The 20,725-nt window shown below is 51.9% G+C and overlaps 1 protein-coding gene and 1 long non-coding RNA gene across 10 annotated transcripts in view; one reads left to right on the plus strand and one right to left on the minus strand.

Moving 5' to 3' along the window:
* The window catches only part of LOC113259955 (uncharacterized), a 242,226-nt gene that overhangs the window by 15,660 nt on the left and 205,841 nt on the right, over nucleotides 1–20,725 (plus strand). Inside the window, exon 1 of one of the 7 annotated variants that reach the window (XR_006410226.3) lies at nucleotides 5,017–5,186. The exons of the other annotated variants lie outside the window; for them this stretch is intronic. This is a non-coding gene — a long non-coding RNA (uncharacterized LOC113259955). Of the gene's footprint in view, nucleotides 1–5,016; nucleotides 5,187–20,725 lie in introns of those variants that run through there. 7 annotated transcript variants of the gene reach the window in all.
* THY1 (Thy-1 cell surface antigen) lies at nucleotides 15,264–20,372 on the minus strand. Of its 3 annotated transcripts, none has more exons than XM_026505561.4 (4): nucleotides 20,278–20,372; nucleotides 17,927–17,987; nucleotides 17,104–17,439; nucleotides 15,264–16,544 (listed from the first exon to the last, which is right to left on the minus strand). In XM_026505561.4, exons 2-4 carry the CDS (start codon nucleotides 17,961–17,963, stop codon nucleotides 16,432–16,434), a joined length of 486 nt encoding a protein of 161 aa, XP_026361346.1. In that variant the 5' UTR covers nucleotides 17,964–17,987; nucleotides 20,278–20,372; the 3' UTR covers nucleotides 15,264–16,431. The 3 variants fall into 3 exon arrangements, with proteins under 3 accessions (XP_026361346.1, XP_026361348.1, XP_026361347.1); XM_026505563.4 differs by having other exon boundaries at nucleotides 20,188–20,312; XM_026505562.4 differs by lacking the exon at nucleotides 20,278–20,372 and adding an exon at nucleotides 20,149–20,172.

The raw sequence follows: 20,725 nt of genomic DNA on the forward strand, positions 1-20,725 counted from the left end.
TCATTCCGACTCCAGTTTGGCACACATCTACAGTATCAAAGGAGTGGGGGATGCCCCAACCCCAGCGCAACCAGCTCTCCTTTCCTCCACTTTACGGGGTTGGACTTGGGGGAACCTTCTCATGCCCATGCCTGGGGAGGTGAACATCACCATGATCTCCAGCTCAGCCCCATTCTAAAAGCAGGAGGATTGGGAGGCAGACGTTCACTCCTCAGAGAACAGCTAGAATGGGTTGGCCGAGGCTTGCCGTGGCTGTTAAGTGTAAGTTACTCGCCTCTGAGCACCCCGTGCCTGTTTCTGGTTTGGGATTGGTGAGAATTTCAAAGATGCCTCTTTTTGGTTTGGGATTGGTGGAAAATCTCCCCTGCCACTTAACTGCTGCCCTACCCCCACCCTCACCCCTTTGGCAAACTGACCAGAGACAGCCCCCAGGAGCTTTAACAGGGCGGAGTAAGTGAACTGGACGCACACGTCGGGAAGGGGTTGTCAGTGTCCGGGCGTCGCTCTTAGGCCATATGCTGCACAGGGCACAGAGACGCGGACCTGCCCAAGCAGCATTTCCTTAGAACACACTGATCTGCACACAGATGGCTCTTCCTGGCACCCTGGGCTGTCAGCTGGCAGGTCCCCCACCCCCAACACAACTGGCACCCACAGCTGGAGCTCCAACGCACAGCTGGAGCTCGCTCTACATTTCTAGTGCCCATTCTCCCCAGGCTGTCTTTGACACCTCACTTTCTGAGCCAACAACGGAGATGACCTCCGCATCCCTCCTCCCTAGTCTTCGACAGGTGGCACGTACCTTCCTCTTCGAGGATGGACGAGTGGAGCCGGGCACAAGCATGGAGCTGTGGGTGAGTCCCGGCTGGTACTGGCGCGGCGAGCAGCAGCTGACGCAGAGGGCTCCCTGGCCTCGGCTCCTGCCCGCCTCTCCCCCACCTCCGCCGGGGGCCCAGTAAGGACCTCCCCGGGAAATCGGCGCCACCCAGCGGGCAGCCGCCTCATTGCGCCCCGGCCGGCAAATCCACACCGCGCGTCTCGCGTCACTGAGAGGCGTCACGGCTATTGGCTTGTTCCTATTGTGGCGTCAGGAGAGCTCCGCCCGGCCGGAGTCTCCCAGGCGACCGGTATATACAGAGAAGCACGTGGAGGAAAAGCACGCGAGCTCGAAGGGGGTGGAACGCGACAAGAAGCGGACCGGTATGTGGCAGGACCGCGACGAGGAGGGGTTCCGGGGAGGAGGCCCAGCATTTGAGCCCTAGGGTATATATATCAACTTCCAGGTTTGAGGGAAGGCTAAACGTTCCCGCTCCTTCCCACCGGTGTGGGAGGAGGCCTGTTCTTCCGCCTCCCCTCCTCCTCTCTCTTCTTAAACACACTCTTGGCTCATTTTACTAACAAACCAGTGATTGGTGATGATTGATGATGGCTCCCTGACCGGGTACACGGAGGCCCTCAGGTAGTGGAGGGGAGTCTTTTTACTTTTTCAAGAAAAAGCCGAGAGGCAACTTCGACACTCCCATTCGTTGTGTATCCCATGCTGTTGAAGAAAATTGCGCTGCCAGGTAGATTGGTGCCGAGGTAAACCCAGGTTTTCAATTTCACCTGGATTGTCCTCCCTAGTGTCCTTAGCTCCTTTTCCCCTTCTCCATGGCTGCTGTTGTGTCCATCACCATTCTCCTCAAGTCCTTCCTTGTCTTCTATTTCCCAGAGAAACTAGGGGCAACTAAGAGGAAAATACTTGAAATTTGTGCCTACAAACATAATTGAATCCATTCTTACCTCTGCTCCGGGGCAGTGAAAGAGGACGCTTCCTTCTTCTGGTCCAAGATGAATCCCTTCTGATCTCATCTCTTCATACTCCCTTGGGGCCCTCACTCCATCACGTGTTATGGATAGCTGTTGGATGTACTGGGCACTCTTCTAGGCACAGGGGAAACAGCAGTGAACAAAACAGGCAAAACTTTGCCTTCAAGGAGCTTACATTCTAGAAGAAGCAGAAATCAATTACAAAATAAGTGAAATCTGTAGTATGATAGATGGCAGTAGGAGCTATGGAAGCAAATAAAACACAGGGGGATACAGAGTGTCTAAGGTGTCATCAGAGATGGTCTCAATGAGAAGGTGACATTTGAGTGAACAGGAGGTGAGGGAGTGAATCATCTGGCTATCTAGGGGAAGAATGTTCTAGGCAGAGGGGGACTATAAATGCAAAGGTTGTGGTGAGGTAGAAACACACTTGCCATTTTTGAGGAAGAACAGGAAGGTCAGTGTGGCTGGAGTGAAGAGAGGGAGTGTGGGAGATGAGGTCAATGAGAGCAGGCAGGGATTGCACCATATAGGGCCCTAAGGCTATTTTGATGACTTCCACTTTTACTCTGAGATGGGAGCCATTGCAGTATTTTAACCAGAGGATGGACATGGATCTGACTTTTATTTTAACAGAATCCTTTCAGCTGATGTATGAGAACATATCTGAAAAGAGCCAGAGTAGAAGCAAGAGACCATTTAGGATGTCACTAAAATGATCTGGTGAGAGATGGTGGTGTCAGTGTGGTAGGTAGCAGGAGGGGTGGTGAGGAGTGGTTGGGTTCTGGATGTATTTGGAATGTAGAGCCAGTAAGGTTTTCTGATGGATGAGGTGGCGTGAGAGAAAGGGAGGAGTTTGGTTTGAACATTAACTGAGAAGGTGGGGTGGGGGGGAGGGCAGGAGCTTGGTTTAATACATGTTAATACGTATTAAGTTTGAGTTGCCTCTTAGGCGTGTCAAGATGTCAAGAAAGCGGTTGGATGTACAAGTTTGGCAGGGTCTGGGTTGCAGATAAAGAATTGAGAGTCATTGGCATATGGTTATTCTTTAAAGCCATGAGATTGGGGGAGGTCACTAAGGGAGGAAAAATTGAGACGTGCGAGGACTGAATCCTGAAGCCCCCTGACATTAAATGGCTGTAGAATTGAGTAGGAACCATCAAAGAGACTGAGAAATGGCTACGAAGTAGAGAAGAAAAAATCTGAGGGATGTTGTTACACCATAAGCCCAGAGAAGGGAAGTTACCATGGAGGAGAGAAAGATTGGTTGTGTCAAATGCTGTATATGGATTAAGTAACACAAGTCTGGGAATTGATTTACAGGGTGTTGGTGACCTTGACAAGAATGGTTTTGGTGGAGCGGTGGGGTGAAAGTCTGTGGATAGGCCCAAGGAAGGATGGGAGGAGAGGAATGGGGTACAGTGTGGGCAACTCTTTGGAGGAGTTTTGTGGTAAAGGAAGGAGAGAGGTTGGGTGGGAAGTAAAAGAAGTGAGGTCAAGAAACATTTTTAAATGGGAAAAATAACCATAGTTTGTATGCTGATGAGAAAGAGCCAGTGGAGGGTGAGCACTGGTGATGTGGAGGAGAGAAAAGAGCCTGAGCAATGTCCTTGAGGCATCCTTGAGGGGATCCAGTACAGAAACCAGGGCACAAAGCATCCATCCAAAGTACGAAGAAGAGAGTAGGCAACACATTTGGGCCCAGATGCAGGGAGGAGGGTGGATGTGGCAGAAGTGAGAGGACACTCTCTCCCGATGGCCTCTCTCAGTAAATTAGGAGGCAAGGTCAGCTGAGAGGGAGGATGAAGTGGGAGGGGGTGGACGTTGAAAGAGAGAGTTGTTATAAATGAGTCATTGAGGGCAGTGGTTCTCACTTGAGTGTGTAACAGAATCATCTAGAGAGTCTGTTAAAGCCCTGCCCCGACTTTCTGATCCCAGAGGTCTGAGCTGGGTGGGAGAACTTGCATTTCTGACAAGTTTCTGGATGATGCTGAAGCTGCCGGTGGGAGGACAGCCCTCTGAGAGCCACTGTGCCAGCGAGCAGGACGGTGGCCGGCCTGTGGAAGCACAGCGGGGCTGTCAGGCAGCATCCAGGGCCCGTGTGAGGTTCAAGTCATGGATAGAAGGTGTCTCCAGCGTTCTTTCTCTTCTTGCTCACAGTCACTGTCAAGGTTCACAGGCCTGTGTCTTTAAAACTTTACTCTTCTACTGACTTCCCATTCGCTGTATAATAGTCTCTAAATTGTTCTCCTTTTTGAGAACGCAGATTCTAGCCCTCTCCTCTTCACAGCTCTCTTGGGAGAGTCGTGCTCCCCGTATTTCCCTACCTCCCGGTCCCCACAGCGCCCACACATCCTCTGCCTCCCAGATGTCAGGACACCTCCCTCCCCCGGGCATTGCAATCTCCCAAGCGCAATCCCATGGGCCTGTTCAGTTATAATCAGTTACTGGATCTTTTGCAAATTTGGTGCCTCCCACCAATCCCTCCTTGAAGTCCTCTCTTCCTTTGGGTTTCGTGATTTAACATTTCCTCCTGACATCTCCTTCCTGCTCTTTGCTTCTCAGCTAGATCATAGCATGCAGATTGTAGATTTCCTGGGGTGACTTCTGATTCCTCTGGTTACTCGCTCTGAGGCCTGAAACATTGATTATCTGTTTCGTTGCATGTCAAAAAATGAGGTTAGTAGGAGTACCTGCCCCATAGGGTTGACCTGAGGATTAAATGAGTTAAAATATGCGTGAAACACTTAGGGCAATAGTGAGCTCATGAGAAGATCACTGTAGTCTGCTCCTTATCCATCAGCTGCTGCATGTGTGGACCCCATGATGCCCAAACCCGTAGTTTCAGGTAGACCTCATTCCTGAGCACCGGTCCTCATTATCAGGCTGCCCCCTGACATGCCTGTGGACACCCGCTCAGCTTCTCACCCTCAACACATCCAAACCTTCAACTCATCATTCTCCACTCAGTTTGCTCCCATTCCTTTATTCCCTACGTCTGTGGATGGTATCCTCTATCCAGTTTCCTAGCCAGACATTTGCTGGTTTCCAACTCCACTCCCCCCTCCAGTTCTTACAGAGGGATTATCTTAGTCTGCCAACTCAGAGATGTAGGAAACATAACGTTGTTTTTCTGTAATAAACCTACGTTTCTACTTGGAGTGGTGGACGCTTAGTTTCAGATGGTGGATGGAGTCGCCCCTCCTTTCTCCAAGGATTGCCTGAATCTTGGCAGAGTGTCCTATATGTTTTTGCCAGAGCACTAGAGGAAGTGACCCTTGTTCTTAAATGGCCAGCCAAGTATCCACTGAGATGGCTACTGCCTGGTTCCTACTTGCGTGGCTTCTTTGGGTCTGGTGTCTTTCTGCTGCTCCCAGGTCAGTCTTGGATGGCTAGGAATCATTCTGGGGTAGCGAGAGAGAGAGAGAGAGAGTGACAGTGTCCAAGGTTCCAGCTGGTTTGGACGGTCCGAAAGAGGTTACCTTCTGTAGTCATTTCCTCTTTCTGGGCCCGGGGTCTCCTTTCTGAGGCTCTCCCCAGGATGTTGGGGTGGGGCCCTATCACTATTGGATCTCAGAAACCTGATTGAGGTCCCTGAGGACAGAACCCACCAACATCTGTGCTCTTATTTCTTCCCCTCTGGCTCTTGTCTGCTGAGGGTAATGCCAGTGGGAGGCCTGGCTTTACCCAAGATACTGTCCCCACATCTTTGGTAGAGGTCTCGAGTCCTTTCTGTTTTATTAAGGCCTAGGCAATTAAAATCCAAAAGCCGGAAATGGCTTCCCATTTTTTCCCCCTGGTTTTTGCTGTCTCATCCCTTTGTTGAGGCATAAGCACAAAAGCTTGGCTGCTTAAAGTGGGACTATGTGGAGAAAGGGAAGAAAAAAAAATTTCTATTTAGAAATATTATCTCACCACATTCCCTACATCCCCTGGGGACCGTATCTTTTTGATTCTGTCTCTTTGTTCCCCTAAGGTTCCCCTCTCCATCCCTATTGCTTCTGTCCTCTTTCAGAGTTTTTATTCTATTTCTCCTGGGTCAGGCAATATTCTCCTCTTCAACCGGTTGACAACCGAGGTGCTGAAACAGTAGGAGGTTTTGCATCTGAAGACCCTTGATGAAAAATAAGATTAGGATGACTGAGTGATCCTATGAAATGCCTGATACATATTTTATGTTGACTAACACCAAACACTAAAAGCTTAGCACAGTAAATAAAGGAAGTATCAGTAGCATTTTGCAGATCTTAAATTAGCGGTCATGTATATGGGATCGTCCCTGAGTAATTGCGCCTTTTTCAGATGCCCTGCCATTTCAATAAGAGTGTGGTAAATCTAGTTTGTTTTGAAGCACATGCTATATAGTTGGGGTTCCTCTCATGCCAAGTTCCTTCTCCAAGCATCCAGTACCTTCCTGGCTTCAGGTCTTCCAGTTAGTATGGCCCCAACTGGTCCCTTCATGGTCTTCAAGTCAGCTTTGGGGAGACTTCTGTCTGGGAGCCTGCCTGAGACTGGGCTCTATGATTTTTGGCACCTTGGTAAGGAAGTACAGGAAAAGCCAGCATTTAAAAGTTGTAAGCAGTTTTCAGTTTCTAGAGAGAGAGGGCCTTCAATTCACCTTGGGGCTGACAGAGTCTTTGCTTTGGGAAAATCACTTCAAAGTGCTTTTAGTTTTCTCAGTGTAAAGCAAGAATCTACCACTGAGCTGAGAAGAATGTTAAATCTGGTGAAATGGGAATTGTGTTCTCACCTCTTGCTTTTTAGAAGGCAGTGGGGAGAGAGGCATTTCTTTGCCTTTAGTTTATTTTTTTAAAAGATTTATTCATTTGAGAGAGAGAGATAGCAAGCACGAGCAGGGGGAGGGGCAGAGGAGAGGGAGACAAGCAGACTCCCCACTGAGCGGGGACCTCCCCCAATGTGGGGCTCCATCCCAGGACCCTGAAATCACGACCTGAGTCAAAACCAAGAGTCGGATGCTTAACTGACGGAGTCACCCATGCGCCCCTCTTTGCCCTGAGTTTTGAGTGTTCTGTGCAGAACACTGTTGCTGGGTTGTGGCCCAGCAGGTGTTTATAGGAACCCAGGAGCAAGACAAAGGGCACTGGGAAGGACAGGAGGTGATAGAGGTGAGAAGGAACCAGGTGGAATGTGAGCATCCTACAGACCTATTGGTGTCCTACACAGCGGGAAAATATGGGCATTTCTGAATGTACTGAGTTGGCATGTGTTATGACTCTGTGAGTGGCTGGTTAGGGTTCGAGGCATACCATGCCTTTGTGGGTGAGGTTGTGTCTGTGTTCCTCTGAAGGACTCCCACTGTCAGTTGTGCTGAGGCAGGAAGTAAAGAGTGCGGGGGTGGGGGGAGCTGGTGCCGTAGACTAGCGGTAGGAGGAAACTTTCCCCTCTGTGGGCCTCACGACACTATGTTCTGGGCTCAGAGGTGTTGCTGTGCTCAGAGCATTCCTGGGGCTGGAGGTGAGTGGGGCTGAGAGGTTTCCCCTAAGGGCCCTTCTGTTCTGCCTCCTTTTCATGAGTTCAGCCCACTGCTGAAGGGCAATGGTTCAGATAACCATGGTTCCTGTCCACTGTCCAGCCCAGCTCTGTCCAACAGAACTTTCTGTGAGGATGGAAATGATTTCTCCTCTGTCCAGTGTGTCAGCCAGTAGTGACAGGCTTTTGAGCCCTTGAAATGTGACTGGTATGACTGAGGAACTGAACATTTAATTTACTTAAATGTAATTCCTTTAAGTTTATATCTAAGTAGCCACCTGAGGCTAGTGGCTACCATGTGGGACAGCTCAGGTCTAGATGACAGGAAACTTTGAAGATGTCAAGCCCCAAAACCTGAGCCCAGAGCTGTGATGACAGCTGTCATCATCTTAGGACACGGAGGCTCTGAGAGGCTGAGTCACCCCCACGTGGAGGGTGGAGCTGCCCCAGAAGGCCCTACAGCAAGAGAGGGAGTGTCCTGGCTGTGTCAGGGCTCATGCCCAAAAACTTAGTGGCTCTAAACAACACAGTCTATAGGTCAGAAGCCCTGATGGGATCAGCTGGCTCTCTGGCCAGAGTGTCACAAGGCCAAAATTAAGGTGCTGGTGGGGCTGGCTCTTATCTGGAGGCTCAGGGCAAAAATCCACTTCATTTGGACTGTTGGCAGAATCTGAATCCTTATGGCTGTAGGTATGAGGTCCCTGTTTCTTTGCTGGCTGCTAGTTGAGATCTCCTGTCTGCTTCCAGAGGCTGCCCACATTCCTTCTCAAGTGGCCAATAGTGGCATGTTGAATCTCGCTTGTGCTTCAGGTCTCTCTGGCTGCCTCTCTTTCTCTTCTGCTGCTAGCCAGAGAACATTCTCTGCTTTTGAAGGGCTCATGTGATTATGTTAGGCTTACATGGATCTCTTTCTCTCTTTTTTTTGGGGGGGGGGAGGGAGAGGGAAAGGGAAAGAGAGAATCTTGGGGGCGGGTAATCATAATCAACGCGGGGCTCAATCTCACAACTCTGAGCCTGAACTGAAATCAAGTGTTGAACACTTAACGGACCGAGCCACCAAGGTGCCCTAATAATATCCCTCTTTTAGGATCAACTGTGCCATATAACTTAACACAGTCATGGGGATGACATCTCATCTCATTTACGGACTCCAGGGATTAGGAGGTAGGGAATCATGGGAGGCTGTTTTTAGAATTCTGCTACCATGTGCACTTTTCGATAAGACTCTTTTATATTATCTACTTTTCTCAAACCTGTGTCATCTTCCCTCCGTCTTCTCAATCACCTGATGACCTTGCTGCTTGTGTGAAAACCCATGACCTTCCCATCCTCAGGTTCATAAACCTCCCCACCTCCACACATGTCTTCTTTGCCTTTCCTCCTTCTAGATCCCTCCTTCTGGGCTTCCTAAGGACCCTGCTTTGTTGCCTCCTTCTTCCTCTCTTTTGTCCATCTTTCTCTGCTCCGGGAATAATCACCATCAACATACAGCCATGCTCTAGTATCTCCCATTTTAAAAACAAACCAAGCTCTCCTGGACTCCACCTGCCACACCAGTCACAGCCAGACTTCCTGAAAAAGCAGTCCATGCTCTCCCACTTACCCTCACTCATCACTGCAATCTGGCTTCTGTTACCAAAACCCCACCGAACTGCTCTTGTTACAGTCACTGTCTAGTTATCGATTGCTCTATCACAAACCACTCCAAAATTTAGTGACTTTAAACAATTTATTAATCTATCTCATGCTGCTGTGGTTGATGGAAATTCTCACTTGAGGTTTCTTTCTCGTGAGGCTGAGGTTGGTAGCAGCTGGGCCTGGAGTCATCCAAAGGCTCAGCTGAGTTGGACATCCCAAGATAGCGCACTGACATGACTGGCAGTTGATGGCGGCTGTTGGCTGGGAGCTTAGCTGGGTCTGGTGACTGGAGTGCCTACACATGGCCGCTATGTGACTTAGGCTCTCAGAATGGCAGCTGGGTTCTAAGAGGGAGTGTCCCAGGAATGAGCATTCCTGGAAAACCAGGTGGAAGCTGCAAGTCTTCTTATGACCTAGCCTTGGAGGTCACGCAGCATGACTTCTACCATATGCTGTTGGTCATAAGCACAACACAGGGCCATGCCAGGTTGAAGGGGAAGGGATTACAACAAGGGCATGGTTTATTGAGAGGGCTATCTTTGGAGACTAGCTACCATAGTTACCAACAACTTGGTCCTCCTTATCTTCTTGACTTTTTTTTTTAGTTTTATTTAATAATCTTACTTGACTTCTTAACAGCAGTTGACCTACTTGATCTCTCTTTTTCAACACTTTCCCTTCTCTGGCTCCACAGACCCCTGGCTTTCCTCTTCCCTCTGTCTCCTCTTTAGTCTCCTTTGCTTCCCCCAAAACTCGAAATATTGGACCACCTCAGATTCTAGGCCTGGGCTTGATTGTTTCTCTGTAACATCTCCCTGCGTAATCTTACTTGTCCCATGGTCAGTGCCCACCACCCAAATGCTGATGTCTACCACATTTTACCTCTAATGCTGCTTTTCCCCTGTGCTCAGAACTGGGATATGCAGCTGTCTTCTTGTTACTTCTATTTGGATGTCTGATGGGTATTGCAGATTTAATACATCCACTTCTCCACCCCCGTACTCCTCCAGCCTTTTCTGTCTCGACAGATGGCATCATCATCCATTCACTGCCCAAGCAAAAACCTAGGGGTCATCTGGGATCCTTTCTCCCCTCCTTCCAACACCTCCACTTCCATTCAAACCGCTAGTAAGCAAGTCCTCTCTGTTCTTTGGGGGCAGACTTCAACATATTTCTTTAAATATATTTAATTTTTATTGCCTAGCAAACTGACATCTTTATGGAGAAAAAAAAAGGTGTTATATTACCAGGTTTATCACGTAAAAGCAGTCTGTTTCCCCATCCTGAATTTTCATTTCCCAAAGCAGCCACTCTCATCTACTTTGGCTGGTTTTTCTGCCATTTACGTCTGTATTTTAGAATTTCTCATGTAGATAACTCTTTCCTCCTTTTTCAGTTTTTAGTATCATCTGTTTACTTTCGCCTGTGGGAAAGAGGTTTTGCTTTCTTATATGCCTGTTTCGTGCCCCCCCCGCCGAAACACGCTTACTCTTCGTGCATCTCCGGGACAGTGTTATCACAACTTTTGGTTAAAATTTCGTGCTCACCACAATTCAGTGTTTGCATATGAGGATAACTATGTGAGTGTTGTTTACAGCCAAGCCTGGTAATGTGCTCTGATTAGAATTCCTTTTTTCCTCCCTCCGGAGTTAGTATTTGACATCTTTTTTTGGGTGTGTGCTTGCTGTTGAGAAATTAAAAAAAAAAATTAAAAATAATTATAGATTTTTGGGACATTGCAAAAATAGTGTAAAGAGGTGCTGTGTACCCTCCACCCAGTTTTCCCCAGGGGTAACATCTTACCTAGCTGCAGTGCAACGTCAGAACGGGGAAACCGATATTGTAAAACCCAGACCTTATGCAGATTTCACCAGGCCTCTCGGTTTTAACTGCGTGTACCTGAAAGTCACCACTTCCCTCCACTTGGACACTACAATTCTTGTCCAAGATGCCATACTGTTTCCTAGGATGATCATAGTAGTCTTTCTACTGTTGTCCTTCTCCAATCCATTTCCCACTGAGCAGCAAGAGGGATCTTCTAAAAACATTATTAGGTAGGTCAAATCCTTTATCACTTCCCTGTTGCCCTTAAAATGAAATGCACACTTTTCACTGTGACCTGCAAGGCCCCAGGCTCATGCCTGCCTCTTCAGGGACATCGGACGTGTACCACCCCTTGCCTGGACACCTTGAGCACCTCCTTACTGTTCCTCTGCCTGCATACCCTTCCTGCTGCTCTTGAAAAGGCCGGCTTCTCTTCCAGGTCTCTGCCTGATGGCCCCCTCCTCAGGCTGTCCCCGGTCATACTAACAAAAGTGTCCCTTTATCACCTCCTACATGGAGATGATCCCAGTCTATACTCGTGAGACTCATTCATTGGTTTACTTGCTTAATGTCCATCCTCTGTACGAGAGCATCAGTTTTGTGGGGTAGGACCTTGTCTGTTATCATTCACTATTCTGTTCCCATCGTCCCGCACAGGGAATTATACTTTCTGGCATGGAGTGTGCACTTAGCGAACGTGTGAATGAGTACTTACTGGGTTGGGGGCCCCTGATGATAAGCCCATGTGCTCGGAGAGCTGTTATACCAACCAGCAGTGGTGAGTTGCCCTAGAAGAGAGGCCAAGGCCTGCCCTCAGACTGAACCCACAATAGCTTCCTTTCTCTCTTCCCATGTCTTTCGGGATATAGAAGAAATAAAATAATGTTTTTTTCTTTGTAATCAGCTCATAAATTGTAGAGCCTCCTTTTTACGCGAACTCCCACCGATGACTCCTCCTCTGGGAAGCCCTTTAGCCTGGCTACTTAGAGGTATTCCCATGGTACCTTACAGAAGTCTAATTTACATTTAATGAAATTCACCCATTTTCAATACGTAGTTTGACCAGTTTTGACCCAGCAAACGTGCACTCATGTAAGCATTCCAGAAAGTTCCTTTGTGCTTAGGCTGCTGCTGCTTTTTAAAAATTGTGGTAAAGTACACAATAAATTGACCATTTCGGCCGTCTGTAAGGGTGTGGCTCGGTGGTGGCAGGTGTGGTTCACATTGTGCCACCATCACCACCATCCATCCCCAGAATGGTTTTTGTTTTGCAGAACTGAAACTCTGTACCCAGTAGACACTAACTCGCCATCCCCCCCACCCCGTCTCCCTCTCCCAGCCCCTGATAACCATGATTCTACTTTCTGTCTCTTTGAATTTGACTTTGGTGTCTTCTTCTTTTTTTTTCTATCATGGTAAAAAACATATAAGTTTGATCATCTTAACCATTTTTAAGTGTATGATTCAGTAGTGTTAAATAATGGCTTTTTTAAAGGTACGTTTGGGTTTAGTCGTGAGTGCAGAAAACTCCAAATAACAGTAGCGCAAACACGGCTGTCCACAGCTGCTGTGACAGCTTTACCAACACTAAGAATCTTATGCTTTGTCCTTTGTTACACACAAAGCTTCTACCTCATAGTCCAATATGGCTGCTCCAGTTCCAGCCCTCGAGTCTACATTCCAGCCAGCAGGAAGGTAAATGGGGGAGAAAGGCATGTGTTTTCCCTTTAAGAGCACTTCATAGAAGTTACATATCATTTTGCCCTTCTGTCCCATCAGAAAGAACTTAGCCACGTAGGCACATCTTGCTGCACGGGAGCTGGGAGAGGGAGTCTTTATTCTGGACCACATATACCAGTTGTAATTTGTGGGTCCTAATGCTGAGAAAGGAGAGGAGAATGCATGTTGGGGAATAGCCAACAGTGTCCACCACAGCTTGCCTGCCTCATAGCACTGATCACTGCACTGAAATCAGTTCTTTGCTTCTTACTAGACTGTAGATTCCCTCAGCCAGAGGCATTGTCTTTTACCTCTCAGCCCAGAGCCAGGTCCTTAATGTTTTTATACAAATAAATGAGTCCAGCCCAACCATGTGATTTGGAACAGTAGAGAAGTGAGGCTTTGAAGAGTGAAGTGGCCAGGGTCATCCAGTCTGGGCTCCCACCGAATTCAGGAAACTGCTTTCCTGCAGACAGGAAAGACTGGTGGCCTCCACTGACCATGCCCACTGCTGGGCCCCTTCTGGCTGTGGAGCCGCACTCGGCCTCCATGGAACTCTCGCACTGGTCCCACGTTGCCCCCTATGCCATGCGTCCACTTTACACACCTTTCCCTTGCTCCAGGCCTTACTCCGCCAGGCAGAGATGGCTCCTGGGAGTCTTCACAGGACATGCTCCTCCCTTAAGGGTAGGGCGTAGCACTCGGGGGGCCTGAGTCTCCTGAGGCTGAGAGCCCTCGGGCAGGAAGGTAATGCCGCCTTTGTCCTGGGCTGAATGGGAGAGAGCCCACCTCGTCGTCTGAGGTGGCTGCTTTTTCGTGTAAAGACAGACGTGCCCTTCGCAGCATGGAAGCTGCAAACACAGGGAGGAGGCTGGAAGAGGCAGATCACAGGTCCCCTGGACACCGTATAGGTTTATTGGTTGGCCGGTGAAAGAGTTCCTGCCTCTCCTCATGGTGACCTCCTTGCCCTTCCCGAAGGAGTCCCTAGATGTTGGAGAGGCACTTGCACTGTGTCCTGTGCAGCCAGTCCTCTGTCTCCATGGATGAACCAGTCAGAAATGGGGGTGTAGAAAGGGGCTCTGTTGCTATCGGGCAAGAAGAATTCCATGCCCCAAGGTAGGGACCGAGGCGGCTGAAGGGGACCTGGGAGGGGGTGAGGAGGAGTGGGGAGTAGGTTGATGGGGTGGGGTCTGGGGCATGTGTGCAGGAACCAGGGCAGGCCCCAGGCCTCTTTAGAATTAGCCATGTCACTGTGGACGTCCCGCAGCCTCTCTAAGACCTTCTTACTTGCCCAGAGAGGACCCAATGGCTGTTGTGGCCCGCCTCTGAGAGCCCACAGCATGCTCTTTCTTGGCTTACGTTGTGAGGCTCAAAGGCCCAGACTTTAAGTTGTAGCCCTTGCCCCCCCACCTTGCCTGTTCCCCTCTTCTGTTTTCCTGCCTTCCTAGAGCCCCTGGTTTTCTGATGGCCTCTTTGTGGCTTCTTAAGCTAACCGCCCCCCCCCCCCATAGGCCTCCAGTTCTCTTCCCCCAAGTGTGGCTGCAGGGGGCAGCATGGTCTCCCCAGGACCCTCCCTCTGAGGGTGGCTGCTAAACTCAGGGGAGCCACGTGCCAGGGTATGACAAAGGCCCCATAGGAGGCATTACACAGGTGGTATTCTCAGACCTCACACCTGACTTCCAAATTCCTTCCAGAAGGTCCTTTCAGCTTTAACTCTTACTACCCCAAGGGTGGCGTTCAAATTCCCTCCCCCCACAAAGGCTTCTTTTTATTTTCTTGGCATGGCACTCAAAGCTCCAAGCAGGGCAGGACAAGAGGAGCCTGTGTCCCCTGGTGTCCTCTGGAGACCCCAGGCTGGCTGCGCTATGCTGAGTGACGTGGGCCTCGTGGTCGGTGATACAGACGGCTACCCCTCCAACTTGCAGGCTTCTCTTGCCATCTTTGGGCATGGTCCCTGCACGGCCAGGGGTAGGGCACGGGCATCGATAGGAGGTATCAGGAAGAGTGGGAGCCAGTGGCCTGAATTTAGATCCTGTGCCTTTAAGTAAATGCTCAGAAGCAGCCTACCTCATGGGGAATACCAAATGAGTAAGCCTCTGGATAGTCACCACCCTCTTCGCCCGCATTTCCTGGCAAAGCTGGACCCTGGACCACCCCGTGGTCCCATTCTAGCTTCCAGCAGCAGGATGACCACTGATGTTCACATGCTACTCGTTGATTTTTAGGGGAGGGAGCCAGGCCCAGATGGCCATGTTTTCTCCCCCTCCCCCACTCCCCCCATCCTGGATATAGGTGTGTTGTGTCAGATTTAAGAAGAGATGCTTGTCCTTACATCTTGATGCCGTGGGCTGCCACTGTGCCACCTCCCGTGCTTCCTCTCGGTGCCCTAGTACCTCCCTTCTCTCTAGCAGATGTCACTTGAGGGGGTGTTTCTGAGAACAACCAGATCCAAGAAGAAAAAGCAGACTACCCCGTAGCACTTGTTAGCCAATTGGGCCACGTGGCTCGGCCCACATATGGGAAGGTTTGTCTGTCCTTCCTGCCAGGTGAGTCAGTGGAGGTGGAACATTCATTTACTGGGGCAAATGTGCCATGTTAGAGTCATTCTGAAAAGTCCAGCATGCGGTGCCTCCCCCTACCCCCCCCCCCCCTGCGGGCAGCAGGGGAGGGGAAGGGCTGATGAAGGCAGGGGAGAGGGAGAGTTCAGGGTGGCAGTTCGGACCTCCTAGAGAGGCGGGCCTGGGGACAGATGGGGGAGCAGAGCAGAGAAGGGCAGGCAGGTGTTCTCCAGAGGCTTGGTTTTATTGCGCAGTTCTCTTTTTCTTCGATGAGATACCATAAGCTGTGGTGCGCTACACACAGTCACATGATAGGGGACAGCTGCGGGGGTGGGGGGCAGGGAGCTGGGTGTTGGGAAAAGCCATCTGTCGAGGCACTCCACGGGCTGCCTCAGACCCCCTCTGACCCCCCAGGTCCCCAAGAAGCCAGACCTGTGGGGCAGAGGGCTGTCGGAAGGCTTAGCCGGCAGCCACCAGGGGCCGGCACTGACGGGGCAGGAGAGAAAGAACCTCGCAAACACTCGGGCCAAACTCTCCTCTGCTCTGGGACTCACCTGGCCCGGCTTACTGCCTCCAGGTCAGAGTTCTGGAAGCTCTTAGGAGCTTGGAACAGGCTGGGAGGAGGCTGGTCCTCTGGCACCCTCTCAACTGCTGGCTGAGGCAGTGAGGGACAGTAGGCTCTTAATTTTAGTTTCATCAGGTAGAGAGGGACGATGGACCCTCTCTTCTACCCCGTCTCCAGCCCTCTGTTAGCACTGCTCCCAGGAAGAGTCTGCTTTTTCACTGGGCCCCCAGGGGACCTCTGCAGTGGTCAAAGGATGGCTTCTTGCTGTGGCGGAGAATGCTTCTGGAGATGTTCAGTTCTCTCCTCTGGTGATGGGCCACAAATGCTTGGCAGTGCCCTCACATCCGGGGTCTTTGGGCACCATCCTCGCCTGCTGAGGGATGTGCTAGGCCCGGATGTACCTCCTCCCCCTCCAGGTCTCTCCCAGGCCGCTGGTCCTGGTGGGCAAGGATGACCCCCCTCCGTCCTCCTGGGACTGGGACCCCTCTATCCTTCTACCCCTCCCACGCCCTTACTCTCTATCACGTCCCCAACCCTGGCTTCCCTTTTCACAAACTCCCAAAGAAAAGGAAGGATAAACCAGACAGAAGCAACTTTGGGACAAAGAGTACACACACACACACACAAAAAGCCAGTGGCGTGCGGAGAGGGTGTGAGGTGGCAGAGGGGCGGAGGGGCAGGCAGATGATGCATGCGGCACTGGGATTCCTTATGAAGGGCGGGGTGCCCATTGCTCCTCGAGATGTGTGAGGGATTGGGGGGAGGGGGTCAGCCAACTCAGAGGAGTAGGGTCTCTGGACTGGGCCGCGTGGCTTCCTGCCCAACCAATCACAGGGAGATGAAGTCCATGGCCTGTAGGAGAGGCAGCGAGAGCAGGAGCAGCAGCAGCCCCGAGGTGTTCTGGGCCAGCAGGCTTATGCCCTCACACTTGACCAGTTTGTCTGTGGAGAGAGAGTGGGGAGGAGGGCAGGGCAGGAATGAAGAGGGACCGGGATTCAGGCAGGCACAGGCCCTGAGCTGGGGCACATTCCCTTGGGCAGGCTGGCGTCATGATGTCTTAGCTGGAACCAGGGTCAATCTGCTCTGGTAGAACCTACTAGCTTTCCCTTTTGCAGGTTCCTGAGCTCTTGAACAAATATCATATCAAATCTTTGATCAAGCATCTTCAAAAGAAAACTGGGGGTGAGGTAGCTAGTGTCATCCCTGTTTTCCAGGTGGGGAGGAGGAGGACTGGGGAGGCCGAGTGATTTGCCCAGTCATGGTAGAAGTGTCTGCAACACCGTTCCGCCTATCTCACTCTCCCCTCAGCCCTTCCCCCATACACACAGCAGGCAGTGGTTCCCCAGGGTGCCAGACAGCAGCTGGGGGGAGCAAGAGGGAGGTTCTGGGGCCCCTCTCATCTCCGGCCTGGCCGAGGGGACTGCCTGCTGCCTTAACCAGCCCTCTCCTCCCTAGCCTCCCTCTCCCAGCTCACTTGGCCTTGTTGGGAGTTTGCCTCACCTCTGAGCACAGAGACATTCTTGCTGGAGGTGATGGGAGGCTGGCCAGAGAGCCGGAGTTCACATGTGTACGTCCCCTCGTCCTTGGTGGTGAAGCTGGATAAGTAGAGGACCTTGATGTTGTACTTGCTGGTGAAGTTGGTTCGGGAGCGGTAGGAGTGCTCAGGCACCCCCATAGTGCCATAGAGCACATGCTTCTTTTTCTCCCTGGTCAGGCTGAACTCATACTGGATGGGCGAGGTGGTAGTATTCTCATGGCGGCAGTCCAGGCGAAGGCTCTGGTCCACCAGGCAGGCTGTCAGGCTGGTCACTTTCTGCCCACGGGCTACCTGCAAGACTGGCACCAGCAGTGCCCACTCCTAGGTTGGGGGGGCCTGCAGAGCAGGGGGCCTCCAACCCACAGTAACAGGAGAGAATAGGCTTGCCAGGGAGGGCACAGGGGTCTGCTCTTGGGGCGCCTCTCCCCACCCCAGAGGTCTCTCTGGGCTACTGCCACTTCCCTGCTGCAGACCCAGCCTCCTTCCCTCATCTTCTTTAGTCTTGGGTGTCCCCGGGGGCAGGAGATCTTGGGGAGTTGATGGAGGCTCCCGGTTCCCATTTGGAGATTCCAGCTCAGTATGGGGCAGACCCAGTGGACTGTTTTTCCAAAAGCAGCCTCAGGCAGCCGGAAGATCAACTAGGTTACTCAGCAGATTTAGGGATGAAAAAGAGCCCTCTCTCCCTCAATCACCTCCCCGTCCTGATGTTGGGAGGAAGAAGCTAGCTTCTCTGAAGGGAAGGAAGCCAAGGTGCTTAGAATCCCAGCCCTGCCCATTGCCCAGTACCTGTCAGCAAAAGAGCGAAGCCGATGGTGGGGTTCATGGTGCTGGGAGCTCAGTCCTTGATCTGGGGGTGCGACAAGATGCGAATCAGCCAGGAGATGGGGCAGGTGGGCCCACACTTATTGCTAGGGGTGGGGGTCTCTGGGACACATGCCGTGATGGCCATGGCAGTCACGCAAGCTTCTCTTTACGTTTCTCCCCTCTCACTTATGAGTGACTGTGACACGGCCACTTGATGCTTCCTCCCTCGGGGAAAGCAAGGGAGGGAGAACACACCCTATGATGGTATGTCTCTGCGTGGAAAACTTGGAGTAAAGTGACTTTGACCATTTCCTTTTTCCTTCAGGAAAGCAGAAACATACTGTTTCCTAATTGTGGCAAAGTAGAGCTAACACAAAATTTGCTATCTTAATCATTTTTTAAAAAGATTTATTTTAGAGAGAGAGAGACCACGTGTTCAAGGGAAGGGGGAGGAGTAGAGGGGGAAAGAGGCGGGGGGGGGGGGAAAGAATCTCAAGCAGACTCTTTGCCCCCACCTAGGGAGACCTGGGACTCGATCTCACAACCCAGAGATCACGACCTGAGCTGAAACCAGGGGTCAGTTGCTTAACCAACTGCATCACCCAGGCACCCCTGTCTTAATCATTTTTAAGTGTATGATTCAGTGGTGGTACGTTCACTCATATTCTTGTGCAGGCAATCTGCAGAACTCTTTTTATCTCACAACACTAAAACTCTACCCATTACACAAAAAAATCTCCATTTGGGGACTTTTCTGTTTCTTGTTCAGAAGAAAATCCCCAATGCCCAAACAGTTCCTGGCATATGATAGATACTCAAAAGATCCTTAACGAACGAATGAATGAGTGAACTTTAGATACCCCAGGATTGTGATGGGGATTAAGAGGAATGACAAACGTCTGCCATGAGGACTGCTCCACAGTGAGTGACCCATAAAGGTTAATTCCCCTCCTCTAGAAAGGGCTGTGTGGCTAAGGTGCTTCCAGATGGGCCCGTAGTTGGCATACAGCAAAGGGCCTTCCGACGGTGCTCTGTGATTGTATGTGTTCTCTGACTGCATAGGAACCAAGATGTTTCCAAATGCCAGCTCTCTGGGCAGGCCTCCTGGGCCTACAGTTTTCCAGTCTGGTTTCAATAGACTCCCTGCCTAAGCTCTTTGCCCTGCCTTTTTCGAAGTCTGGACCAATATCCCGATGTCATGAGCAGGTAGCCCCGCCTGTCAGCACTGGTGCTTGAGGGCTTGTGGGGGAGAGGCCACACAGGAGGGCCTTGCGCCTGGGAGGGGCGCGGGGTCCTGCCCTGATGCCAGCGCCCAGGTGCACTGCTGGCTGCATCCAAGGACCCCCCCCCCCCCCCCGTGGCGCTCAGCCATGCGGCAGGGCGAGGCTGGGGTACCCAGCGGGGACTGCAGTCTGTACACTCCCAGAAATATAACCGAGAGCGCCCCCAGGGTGCTGTTGGGGAAGACAGGGGGTCGGCATCTAGCTTTGATTCACAGACACTGAGTTACAGAGAAGGGGTGTGAGTTTGAGATCTAGGAGGGAAAAGGGGAAGCCTAGGCTAGAACGGGGATGAAATGGGGCTGGGGCTGGAGAGGGATGGAGAGCCAAAGGGACGGTTAGAGAGCGGTAGGGGAGGCACAGATGTGTTCATTTCCTCTGCCTGGTGTCCCCGGCAGCCCAGAACCCGGAGAAGTTCTGCACTCCCTCCCTCTCCAGCCCCCGTTCGACTAGCCCCACCCTCATTCCGTTTCCGTGTTCCATCCGTCTCCTCTCCCAATTGAGGTCCCCCTTCCCCCTCTCATCCTTTCCCAGTTCTCCCCTCCCCCGTCTGCCCGCCTTCCAGTCCCCGCCCGCGGCACTGCGGTTTCCCTGTCCTTTGACGCCCCGCACCCAGCCCGCCGCGAGGTCGCAGGGCAGAGATTCCCTTCAGCTCGCATGGTCAAACGTCCTCTCCCGCAATTTCAGCGCCCCCACCCAACGCCTTTGCAAAGCTAGGTTTGGGGACGTCTGCGTGGAGAGCGGAACCCAAGGCCGTCCTTGGCGCCCTTCATCCCGGTTCTCCTCCTGCATCCCGGCCCCAAGTAACTGTCCCTTCAGCGGGCGAAAGCCGGGGAGCGCTTTCCGCAAAAGGCGGGGTGCGGCACAGCCCCTGGCCTGCAGCAGTTGGTCCCGCTCCCCCCTACCTGTGAAGCAGACCCCTACCCAAGCACGGCGAGGCTCCTTGCCAGGGCGCCCCCGAACCTTTTCTCGAAGCCTCGGGTTGGGAGGACTTGCCTGGGCGCTGGGGGCCTCGCCCAGCGCCCCGGGTCCCCCCCTGGCTCCCGTTCCCACCTGGGATCCTGTCCTCCGCTGCTGCAGCCTCCCCCGGGCGCGCCGCCGCCTCCAGTTGCAGCACCCTGCCCGCGCCCGCAGTTTTCACCAGGGGTGGGAGTGGAGGAGAGGGGAGGACCCTGGCCGCAGCCAATCAGAGACTGAGGGGGGAGCGAGGAAGGATGGCAGAGGGAGGAGGAGGCGGTCCCGTATAGATATGGGAGAGTGGCCGTCTGCCGCAGAAGGGGGACCTGGCAGGCTAAGCCAGGGATGGGAGGGCTCAGGGCCCCGGGATCAGGGTGGGGCAATGCCGGGAACACTAGCTGGTTCCCAGAACCCCGAAATGATTGCTCCCCTTTTCAGGCTTTAACCCTTTCTTATGACCTAGGCTTCAGAAGCCTGTGGGAAAACCAAGGGGTAAGGAGTGGAGGATGCAGGCCAGTAACCCGCCCCTTTGGTCAGTGCCCAC

The sequence above is a fragment of the Ursus arctos genome, unplaced genomic scaffold, assembly GCF_023065955.2.
Source record: "Ursus arctos isolate Adak ecotype North America unplaced genomic scaffold, UrsArc2.0 scaffold_22, whole genome shotgun sequence".
NCBI classification, from domain to species: Eukaryota; Metazoa; Chordata; class Mammalia; order Carnivora; family Ursidae; genus Ursus; species Ursus arctos.